Source organism: Rhamphochromis longiceps, linkage group LG1, assembly GCF_057381845.1.
Source record: "Rhamphochromis longiceps isolate RC_006_pf linkage group LG1, R_longiceps_female_GT1.1, whole genome shotgun sequence".
Taxonomy (NCBI): domain Eukaryota; kingdom Metazoa; phylum Chordata; class Actinopteri; order Cichliformes; family Cichlidae; genus Rhamphochromis; species Rhamphochromis longiceps.
This window is the reverse complement of record NC_140557.1, coordinates 37,549,132-37,561,214: the sequence shown is the minus strand read 5'-3', so window position 1 is coordinate 37,561,214 and position 12,083 is coordinate 37,549,132. Positions and strand designations below refer to the sequence as shown.

The 12,083-nt window shown below is 45.8% G+C and overlaps 1 protein-coding gene across 2 annotated transcripts in view; it reads left to right on the top strand.

The window, feature by feature from the left end:
• crtc3 (CREB regulated transcription coactivator 3) overlaps nt 1-11,691 on the top strand; it is a 45,616-nt gene extending 33,925 nt beyond the window's left edge. For both annotated transcript variants that reach the window (XM_085408311.1, XM_085408300.1), the window contains 9 exons: nt 1,007-1,045; nt 1,124-1,209; nt 2,533-2,582; nt 3,282-3,502; nt 6,144-6,379; nt 6,661-6,822; nt 8,485-8,568; nt 8,901-9,108; nt 9,989-11,691. In XM_085408311.1, coding sequence (XP_085264437.1) covers nt 1,007-1,045; nt 1,124-1,209; nt 2,533-2,582; nt 3,282-3,502; nt 6,144-6,379; nt 6,661-6,822; nt 8,485-8,568; nt 8,901-9,108; nt 9,989-10,194 — 1,292 coding nt within the window. In that variant the 3' untranslated portion in view covers nt 10,195-11,691. The remainder of the gene's footprint in view (nt 1-1,006; nt 1,046-1,123; nt 1,210-2,532; nt 2,583-3,281; nt 3,503-6,143; nt 6,380-6,660; nt 6,823-8,484; nt 8,569-8,900; nt 9,109-9,988) is intronic.
• The last annotated feature ends 392 nt before the right edge of the window (nt 11,692-12,083 follow it).

Below are 12,083 nucleotides of genomic sequence, written 5' to 3'. Positions count from 1 at the left end.
GATCAAACAAATACGTTTTTAAACGTGATTTAAAAGACTGAATGGAATCTGACGCGCGAATATGAAGAGGGAGAGTATTCCATAGCCTGGGTGCAGCAACGGCAAAGGCACGGTCTCCTCTGGTCTTCAGCCGAGACCTAGGTTGCACCAAGAGCAGTTGGCCCGATGATCTTAGTACTTACCTGGATGATTGAGCACTTCTAACCTGTGGTCACAGGTTTGTGGAGCCTTTGTGTTCTGTGGATTTCAGATGCTGCCTCCATGTATTAGACCAGTGCATCCCATTGGAAGCTGGTGCAGTTTGGAGGCAAAGTCAGTGCCTTGGGCTCTTGATTGTGTTGCTTGAGCTCTGCCTGAGCAGTTGCTCTGGTGTAGTGGGGGGCATAAGCCTGCCGGGGCGAGCCGGCTTCAATTTGGGAAGTGTCTGTGCCAAAGTAGCATTGACATGAATTCCAGATTTTCAGCCCTTAAACTTCTATAATAGCAGTCGTAAAAAAATGACCTAAACTCAAGTTTGATGCATGATGAGCTCTGAAGGAGAAAACGAGAGAAACAAAAACTATTTTCCTAATAAGCAACAGAAGTGTTTCACAGGAAGTGGTGTTGCCCACACGATGACTTGGGCAGAGAAAAGAGAAACGCTGGGTGGACGAGACACAGGCATGTGGATCTGCTGTTAAGTCTGGAGGAGTAGAAAGCATCTTTGAGGCATGAGAAAACAACAGTCGTCTCCCAACTTTTCTTCGCCCTCTCTGATTAATAACACGATGCCAGATGCCCAGCTGTTGTTGTTGAAACTGCACAGTAATTGCAGAATGCCAGAGGGCCTGTTACTGTCAGAGAGGCTAATGAGAGCATCAGGCGTGCTGGGATTATTCAAACAGCTGGTTAATATAGAATATCCTCTAACGTTCCTCCGCCTTTGTTTTCTGTGTCTTTCTTCGTCGATCACGCCACTCGCACTCTGCTTCCTGGTTGTTTGCTTCTGATGGAGGCTGGTGTGCAGCGAGTGTAAATGAGGCCGAGGTGGACGGCTCAGGAGACGGTGAGTTGAACCACATTGCACCATATTATACTTGACATTAGGAAACGTGTGAATGAACGTGCGCCTTTCTCTCTGCAGTCTTCTCCTTCCCCACCATCCCTAACGAGGAGAACCTCATAGGTGTCAGTAAGCCTCTACCCAAGCAGCTGTGGCAGGCCAAGAAGGTGAGAAGTTTGCTCTCTTTTTACATCACTGACCACAGGCTGGCTTCATCCCTGCACATCTGGTTGCATTCTTTCTATGCTGATAGAAACAAACTTGAAAATGGGACCAACAGCATTTGTCTGTGGCAGCGTAGGTGATCGTGACACCGTGGATTCCTGCCGTGGCTCAGGAGAGACTGCAGGTCAAACCAGTCCTTCCTGTCTGATCGTTAGCAGCCAGAAATGTGAGAGGCAAATATACGGAATCGGGAATGTTGAAATTCACAAAGGAACAAGAAATGATTTAAATACACAGAGAGTATGGTGGTCTTTCTAACCCCTCGAGTCACCAGCTGCACATTTGCACATAACACAATTGCATGCGTGACATTTACTTTTGCACACTGTGTGTGTTTTAAACGTGGACCTTCAGTCAGAACACTGTCTGTCTGATCACAGCATTCTCAAATGTTATGACCACCCATTGCTCAGTGATTAATGTCCCCATTCTTTTTGCTCAATTCTTGGTATTCAGGGGGATTTCTGCTCATTATTGGATGAATACGCTGTGCTGATGCAAAGAGCCGCTCTCAGCACAGATGCTCTGGTTTTGATGCCTGAGCGATCCTTATTTTACTGCTTTTATTCTCTAAGTGTTTGTTGAAATCATTTCTCTGGAATAGCAACATGTGCACGAGCAATAAGCGGTAGTAGAAAAGTGAAATAATGGCGAGCTTTTTCTGCTGCCTGGCGGTAGTGTTCATGTTTTTAACTTGTGCACATGGATGCGTGTTTAAGTGTTCATCATTTCCAAGATGCAGTTTCTAAACAAAGTTCTTCATCGCTGCTCGTCAAGTGCAGCCTATAAATGGTTTGATGCTCCCTTTGGTGGTGCACGGCCCACAGAGTGGCTGGGAAGTAAAGAAGCCACAGTTTAGCACATCTTGACACCGCTGCAGGACTTTTTCTCCTCTTCCTCTCTCTCATGGCAGTTCTGTTTCAACCTCTAATTGAAGCTGTAAATGCTGTGAACATGCTCTGACATGAACGGGAGGCTCCAACATCTCCATGTTGTTAACATTTTAAATGTTGCCTAATTGCTGATCTTTCATGCTCAGTCAAACGCACCGCGTGGCCTAGCCCTGACTGCAGTCACTGGCTGCTGTTGCGTTGCCTTTTTTTAGCACACTAGGTTGTCTTTGATGCAACCTTGAAATAATTTTAGCATAAAATCAAAATGCAGAATTGTTGTTTCAAGAAGTGTAAATGCATGTTCAGGGTTTTCGTTGCTTTATGTCTCAGTTATGTTTTGCGTGTATCATAGTTTTCCTGTTTCTGTTTCAGGTCCAGTCTCTGGCCTCAAGGCCTAAATCCTGTGAAGTGCCTGGAATCAAGTGAGTCTGAGCAGGGTCACTGTGTGTGTTTTCTGCTGTTTCCCTGTGGTCATAACTGACCTGCTGTGGGTGTTTTCCATGGGCAGTAACAACTGCAGCTGATCTAAGGAAACAAAGGAATGCTAGAAATGAAATGCCACGCATTCCCACTGCTTCAAACAGGACGTCCTTTACACCTTTAACCTTTAGAAGTAAGAGGAAGAGTGTTGTTACGACAATCACATGCCATTGGCATTGTTTAACCATGTTTTGTTGACACTATTTTCCTTCCACCACAAACGACCTCCGGTGTCGTGAATCTCCATTTTTGCCAGGAATGTATTAGCAGCAGCCTTGTGGTACCGTGTGAGACAGCTCTGACCTATATCTTCTCTTTTCATGATACAGAATGCAGTAACAGCTTCTGCAGAGCATTCATAGACTTGCCCCAGTTGAACATGGAAATAAGAAAGGGAGAACACTGAGTACCAGGTGCCGAGCTGCTCTGTTTATGGAGGCGATCATTTGCTTTATAGTCTGGGGACAGACGAGGCACAGTTGCTGCCCATATGCTATTGTTTGGAAATAATTGAAGAAGCAGAGAGTGGGTGGGGAACAGAAGAGAGTGCTTTTCAATTAGTCGCGTTCGTTACTTTAATCCGAATGGTTTGTGGTCAGCGGCGCAGTGTTGAATCAGTGTTCTGTCTGCCTTTCCTACAGCATATTCCCGTCTCCAGAGCAGAACCCCGGGCTGTCCCACTACCAGGGCTCGTTGAGTACCGGGGGCTCCCTGCCAGACCTCAGCAACCTGCAGTTTCCCTCCCCGCTCTCCACGCCGCTGGACCCTGACGACAACATCGGGTACCCCAACATCAGCGGGGGCAGCAGCACCGGAAACCTGCCAGCTGCAATGATGCACCTGGGCATCGGCAACTCACAAGGTTGTGTGTGTGTGTGTGTGTGTGTGTGTGTGTGTGTGTGTGTGTGTGTGTGTGTGTGTGTGTGTGTGTGTGTGTGTGTGTGTGTGTGTGTGTGTGCAGGGGCGGATCTAGAGAAATTTTCTTAGGGTGGCATGAGGGTGACAAAGAAATCAAATGGGGTGGCAAAATCAAAGCCCTTTTTTTCCCCCAAACACATATGCAGGTGGTTAAATATGGTTAAAATGATTCAAATGCAGTAAGAATACATGTTTTTCATATAAATATAGTCTACAACTTAATTATTGTATGTAGCCCACATAATTACACACTTTAGTTACATAAAACATGTGAGTTTTGATGTTATGTACCGTATAACCTGTATAATAAATAAATATGCAGCCCAATAAATATAAAAAGCTACACAACATGGGGCGGTTCATTTACAAACACAAGTCTGACTTAAGTTTCACACTGTTTTTTGTCAGAAAACAATCACATTGTTACATGTTAAATTACACAAAATGTCAGAAATCTGCACTGTCATGAACAAAAATTTAAACCTAATTTTTCATGATTTGTTGGATTAACCCTCTGAGGTCTGAAATACAACCGGCCATTTTTGACTCCTTTTGAGTTTACGTTTGTATTTCACCCTCAGATTGTTTCATTTTATTTTTCCCCTTTGCCTGGTTTGGTTTCATTCTTTCAGCTCAACAGCATGTTGTTGTTTTTTTTACTGACATACTGCATTAGTATTACTATTACTATTAATAGTTCTATTACTGATCTGAAATCACACAAAGAACTTAAAATCTTAGTAGTATTTTTTACTGTAAAAAAACACAGACATGCTGGGTAAATATAAATTGTACATTTTGTAAACATATACAACTATTTATCTAAAAATGCAGCCAATACACCTGCTGGTTTTTCATTTTCTACAACCATTTAAAAGTATTACTAAAACTAAAGTGAGAGAACAATCAGGTGTCACAATAAGATGCCCCACAAATGATGTGTGTCAGTAAAAAAAAAAAAAAAGTTTGTCCACCAAAAGACAGAACAGCACAGGGATGAACCTGCAGGCCTGACGACAGGAGGTGTATCACTCCGCTGGTTTTCTACTTAGTGACAGTGTTTACATTGCAAATGTGCCTTTGTGACATTCATTAGTGCCCTCACTGACACACAAAACAAAACGACTACACAACAGAACAACTACACAAGACATGTTATAATTTGACGGTGACTTGCGACTAAACCTAACCCTACCCCCACCCATAACCCTAACCATAACCTTAAGAAGTATTCCGGATGGGTGAGAGAAAAAGAAGTTAATTCAGCGTTGGTGTTGTGCGCATGCGCCGCTTCTGCGCAGAAACATTGGGTAGGATGTTTTTTCAGGTAGGATGGATTCCCAGAACACAGTTACCGTCACTCCCCAATAAAAAAAAAAAAAAAAAACAAAGTTTTTTTTAATATGCAAGTCATTGTGGGAGTTTATTTAAAAAAATACAAAGCTTTATTTCTGTAAAAAAACAAAAATAATCACAAATTAGCAGCTGTTTGTGCAGTTGTGGTCACTGTGGAGCACCCGTGCCTCTCTTGCGCCTGTCGTAGCCATGGTGTTGAATCAACAGTCCACATGTGATAAAGACTCATTTTGACCACGTGGAAATGAGTAAATTACAAACAAATACTTGTTTACACACAAACACAGGACACACACACCAGGGGAAACCTCACAGATACATGGGTGCCTGCCTCCCCTTCTGTTGCTCCTCTTGCCTGATAGCGCAAACTCAAAGTGCCCCCCCTTTCATCACATGACATCACCGCGGACAATCTCTGGCCCGCACACCTCAAACATGTCTGGGACGTTCCAATAATATTGAGCTGTGACCGATCCAAGACCAAAGATGTGAGTCTGCCTGAATTATTCATAAAACACATCACAGCAGTGATTCTGTGGGAGCTCAGTTTAACACAACACTGCTGCTTCCACTTGTCCTTGCAACATTTAGTTGTGGCATACTTGGAGTGAGTAACACGTGCTTTTGATAGATTTTTCTTTGACTTTTAGGACTTTACGCTGAAACAGTCTGGACAGGTGAATAACAGTGCTGATGGGGAAAATACATGAATTTGGGGCTCGAACTGTCCCTTTAACTTAGGAAGCCGAGCTCCGGCACTTTGAGCGAGCTCCAGCTCCATGTCTCTGCCAGCCATACGTTGTTAGTAACTCATTAAAGGCTCTCTCTGTCTCAGAGCTCCCACTGTGAACTCTGCTGCCTGGTCACGCCCATAAATGTCTGTGTATGTTGCGTGTGCGCGTGTGTGTTTGGGCTCCCATGTCGGATACAGTTCAGCTTGGCCGAACACCAAAGTGACAGAGAAACTTTGACCCTCTTTCGGTTCGCTACAAACAGCCCTTTTCTTTCCCCTCAGTTTCCCTCTGTCCTCTCATTTTCCTTTCCTCTGCTCGCCATCTTTCTCTCCCTTCCCAGTCACACAATAAAGTCTAGTGTTGTGAGTCGGGGCCTGGAGAGTATTCTGGAAAAAAGTACATCAGCAGTACCACATACTCTCCTCGTTTACACCGTGCTGGGTCTGAAGCTCGTGTGATTGAGTCCCTGTGTTGCTGTGCTTTCTCTCCCTGCAGGTCTCTCCTCCTCTTTGAGCAACCCTTCAATCCAGGCTTCCCTCAACAACTGTCAGCTGCAGTCTTCGCTCAGCAATCCCTCCATCAACTCGTCCCTGCGCCTGTCCAGCAACTCCCCCCGGCGAAGGCCAGCTCCCATCAGCCCCCTCACCCTGTCTCCTGGGGCCGAGCAGCGCAGGGGTCTGGCCAAGCAGCTGTCTCCGACCATGTCGCCCTCGCTGTCCCCCATCACGCAGGTACACTCACCTCACACACAGGTTTCCCCTGACTAGAGGGAAACACCAGAAAAAGGAGTTATTTCACTGTGTGAACGACTGCTGTCACAAAGAAGGATCCAAAATTCAACGTACGCATAACAAAGCAAAGCATTTCCTCCAAGTTACTCATTTACATTGCAGAAAACACGCTGGTGTCATTGTTCAGAGTAATGAAGTAATGACACTACAGTCAGACTGAATTAGCTTCAGGTCTTTATTGGACTTTAGTGACTCCTGCTGGGTTTCTCTGTTGTGGATAGGGAGTTGCTTTGGATACCAGCAATATGCCAAGGGAGCCTCCGCCGCCCTATCCGCTCTACCAACAACCCCAGCATGTAGTGGACCAGGGCCGCCAACGCCAGCAGCAGCAGCAGCCCGTCTCTCCGCTTCAGAGCATTCCACTAGACTTCAACATGAGCCAAGTGAGTGAAGAGCGTCTTTGTCTGTCTGTGTGTGTCTGTGTGTGTGCAGAATGGTTAGCATGCACACGCGGGGACACACAGTCATGTCACTAAACAACAGTGTTTGCAGCGTATTATTGATTTTCATACATTTTTGCTTCAGCATTTGAACTGTAACAGACAAGGCTGAGCCTTTATATCTTATTATGGAGTCTGAACAACAAACAAGCCAGTGCAACACTGAGGCTGTAGTTGGATTTGTCAGTCAGCACTTCATATGCGATCATTTTTATGCAGATGTGTTCAGAAGCAGACACACAAAGCCTCCTTTAGTTTCATTCTGTTTTAGCTTTTTGTCCTTTCCTGTGGTTACGGTTAAAGTGACTGAAGCAACATTATATGTACCGTATTTTCACGACCATAAGACGCACTGTGCTAAAAGGCGCAGTCTCAGTTATGTGTGCCATTACTGTATTTAACACACACATAAGGCGCACTGGATCATAGGGCGCATACAAGTACCGTATGCGTATTTAAAAATAAAGCGGGAGCAAACCTGAGTTCGGTACCTTACTCACATTTTTATTACCAGTAATCGTCATCATCAAGAACACACAAGCATACAAGTGTGCATATTTAAAAATAAAGCAGGAGCAAAACAAAGTTTGGTACTCACATTTTTATCATCAATCAAACCCATCGAAGTCCTCATCCTCTGTGTCTGAATTGAACAGCTGCGCTAAATCTCCATCAAACATGCCAGGTTCACTTTCTTCACTGTCAGAGTCACTTTCTGTGCCGTGCGGCTCCTCGGAAATGATGCCGGCTTTTGCGAAAGCTCGAACAACAGTGCCAGCAGACATGTTAGCCCAAGCATCTACAATCCATTGGCAAATTGTGGCGTAACTCGCCCGGCGCTGGTTTCCACTCTTGGTTAAACTGTGGTCTCCATCGGTCATCCATCGCTGGATGTGTTTGTCGCCGATGTGTTTGCTGCAGTAGGAGCGGAAGATGGCCAGCTTTTCCTTATAATCCGCTGGAAGTTGCTGCGCTACCGTAGTCCTGGTCCGGAGGGAAAAATGGCACCGTTTCATAAAAAGTGAAAGTGAAACTGCTTTTAGCCGAATGGTGACCGTCGAAACGCTTCTCCCGCTCGTTCTTTGCTCGATGATCGCCTTATGTCCGCGGAAACTCAGCTGCGTTTTCTTGACCTGCCGGAGCTTGTTTTCCAGCTTCCTCCACTTGCGAACCATCGATTCATTAATCTTAAATTCTCTCGCCGCTGCTCGATTTCCATGTTCCTCCGCGTAGCTGATGGCCTTCAGTTTAAACTGTGCTTCGTAAGCGTGTCTCTTTGCCATTTTCAGGGTTGTTAAAACAACGATGTCCTGCATAACGCACATACCTGTTCTTTTATACAGGTATGTGCAATAAAGTCAACGCACACACTTCACCCTTTAGCGTTCTCATGGTGTTCTCTACTACGTCCTCCTTACAACACACAGGGCGCACTGCACTATAGGGCGCGCCGCACTTTTTGAAGAAAATCTAAGACTTTTAAGTGCGCCTTATGGTTGTGAAAATACGGTAATAATAATAAAGTCTGATATGTTTTGGCAGCACACGTCATCACGAATGAAATGAACTGATTTCCTTCTCATTGTAATGTTTTCTCCCTGATAGCCCAACAATTTGGCAGCTCTCTTCAGCGACCCGTTCATGGAGCCGCAGTTCTGTAATCGCCAGAACAAGATGGTCCCCTATCAGGTGACCACTGTTAAACCTGCAGATGTGCTATGAGAACCTCGAGTGTTTGGTTATTGACACACAGATTCCAGTGTCTGTAATTGTTAAAAGATTGAAATATCTTCTGGGAACATTTTTCCTAAACAAAATCCTGCAGACTGTATGTGTGAAACCTCAAACAAAGATCAAACCAACAGTAAAGTGAGTGCAGTGTTGACAGGACAGATCAGGAGGATGTGACGTTTTTCTTGTGCTGAGAAAACGTGCTACATGGTACAGTCTGCCAGGGTGAATGTGACACCATCTCAGCTCCTTGATTCTTTCTGTTTTTCTCTCCACCTTCTGCCTGCTAGTTGGATCAGTTTGGTCTGTTGGAAAACACAATGAGCTCCACAGCAGGGGGGTCTTGCTTCGATCCGTCGTCCGCCTCCCTCTATTACTCGCAGGCTGCTCAGTCAGGGATGGGTGGCAGCCACAGCAGCCTGCAGGACCAGATGCACATGAGGTCCAATATGTTGTACTCAAACTGCAGCGGAGGACTGCCCAACATCATACTGACTGGTGAGTCTGACGGGGAGAGAGCCGCTGTCATGTCTGGATTAAAAAAAATAAACATGCGAGTATGTAAAACAAACCGAACAGTCGGTGTTTTCCTGACACGCTGGACTGTTTGGATATCCTGGTGCAGGAATCTGAGCCAGTTACACAGCCCTGTTTTTGTCACCCTTACTGTTTGCTATGATGTCACATTGTTATTAGTCTTACTTTTGTTGCTGTTGCTGTTAGTTTGAGTTAACAGCAGTCAGTGACTTTGGCACAGGGAGTCCTCACCAGGCTGCCTGCTGTTCGATTGGATGCGGTGCCACATTTTGGTGCTACTGTTTTCAAACAAAGTCAACATCTGGCTCATTCACGTTAGCAGAGCTAGCTTCGTCTGTCAGGACGGTCCAGCTGAGAGCTCCTCTGCTGGTCACAAGTTGTTTTACTGCACCTCCCGTTTTCCATCTGTCTTTACTGCTTTCGGTGGATCACGGAGCCCCTCCCATCTGTTAACCTGTCTCTGGCTTGCTAACATGAGCCACTGGCCTGTGCAGTTATGGGTGTTAGAAATCACCTGTTTCACAGGATGTTGTGTATTATGATGTTTGCCGTGTTGCAGAGAGCTGGTGGATGTTGAGCTAATGCGGCGCAGCCTCAGACAGCTGCAGTGATTGTGCTGAACTGCAGTGACATTAGTAAATGTCACGCAGCTGCGACCTCGAATTTTCAGTGTTCATTGAAAGCAAAGAATAGGAGAGCGCCGTGCTGACGTTTCTCACTGAAGGGAGATGAACTCACTTTCATGTACGTGACTTTTACCTGTGCTGCTCTTGTGCTTTTTTTTATTTCTTTTTGGTCTAAGCAAAAAGATCATTGGGCGTTACCTGCTTCTCTCTCTCAGATGACTCCAACCCCAGTCTGTCCAAGGACATCAGCAGTGCGCTCTCCACGGTGCCCGAATGTTTTGACTCAGAGGTAGGCTTCCCGTTGGAGGACGAGCTGCGCATCGAGCCCCTCAGCCTGGACGGACTGAGCATGCTCAGTGATCCCGACATGGTGCTGCCGGACCCGTCTGTGGAGGATACTTTCCGCAGTGACAGACTCTGAATGTGAAGAGCACCACATGTCTAAAGAAACACACTCACACACACACACAGATTTGCAGTGTATAGTGTACAAATCTGAATCTGCATGCAAACAATCCATGTAGGGCCACTGTGCATGCATCCACTGCCACTAAGATTCATGAAATGTGAAACACGCCCACACGGTCATGCCCACTTCGGAAGAAGGAGACTTGTGAACAGACACTGTTTATGCCTGCTCTGAGCAACGTTCCCCTCATGCACGCTTGAGCCCCCCCGCCCTAACACACACACTCACACACACACACACAGCCCCTCCCGTCTCCACACTCAAAACCTCGAGGACGTCCGACAGGAGCTCGAGTGCTCCCGTCCTTTCACTCATCACCAGCTCACAACACCCTACCCCCACCCCACTCTGCGCCAATCACCATGGTTACGCACCATAGCAACCCCGCCGCTGCTCCAAAAGGCGACGCGAACGCCAGCACGCAATTTACGTTTCTTCAAACGTACGAGTGGAGCTGCGATGAAGTCGAACATCTGCACGACTTTGTTCTGCAGTGAAGTCAGCCGTGGCTGCTTGAACAACAGAAGTGCAGCTCACAGGGATTTCAGCGTCAGATGATTTTGAGATGTTTGCCACAGATTTGTGAATACACGCTTACACACTCATATACAAGCCTCAGCATCAGTGTGACTAGAATGTATTTACCCACTCGACAAAAAGGGCAAACTGTTTACAAAGAGGACATTTTGATATTGCTACTAAAAAGTTTAGATTTGTGAATTTTCTATCGGAGAAGTCAGATTCTGAGACGTTTTGTTTATTTGCATTTTTGATGGATCTTTCCTGCGTCACACGTGAGCGGCCTGGCACTTCTGTCTGGCACAGCTCGCACAGCTCTGGGCCGAATCCGCTTCAAAGGAACCTGACACATTTTTGCTCATGTGTACGTTCACTGCATATGATTTTATTTTACATTTTGTACCGACTTGTAATGGCGCTTTTTTAAAAAAAAGACAAGAAAAAAGGGGGCGGGGCATGCGCTGTGCTACTGGGTTAATTACGTGTTTGTCTTCTGTAGCAGTACATAGCTCCCCTCCCTCCACCAGCACTCTGTGGCTGAAGCTGCTGAGTCGTTCAGGGGGCTCTCGATCACGTGGACTCCGGACATGGTGTAACGTTGCATTTAACCTCTTTTGCACTAATTGATTCTCATTGTGTAGATTCTTTGTTTAAACCTGCAAACCCAAAGAAACAGAATGAAGCCATCACTGAAGACTTTCTATAGCACACATGCAGTTGTTGCAGAAAAGCACCACGAGTTTAATTTTGATGCGAGATGAGTTTTTGTTTCCTGGGTGAAAAGTTTTTCAGATTTGCAGACGATTATGTAATGAATCAAAGTCATTCGGTGCCCTCTAGTGTTTGTTGTAGTCAAATCGAAGGCTGTCGTTTGCTGCCTGCTCGTTTACCTATGCAACTTTTCAAAGAGTTTCAGAAACCTGTAGAACAGGTGCAACTTGGACTTTATGCAGTGTAACAAGGCTCGCCGGTTGAGTCGATGGGCGGGCTCGAGTTTCCTACAAATTGCGATATTACATCCGTCCGGCGTCCACGGTGGGTGCCGACTCTCGTGAGAGTTTACAGTGATTGATGCAAAGGAACCTGGAGGTGTCCTGCACTGTGTGGACTGTGGCTTCTGTCTGTGTGTCAAAGAGATTCAGTGTCATTATATTTGTCAAAATGAAAATGAAGGGGGGGTGCTGGGGTTACACTGAGGTTGTTTTCTAAAGAGTTTATATTCAGCTACTTGCTCTCTCTTGTTAACTCTGTAAAGACGGTGAGTGAAGGAACCACACAGCAGTTTCTCCTCTCTTCGCTCTGATCCTCCCCGCGTCCCAGCC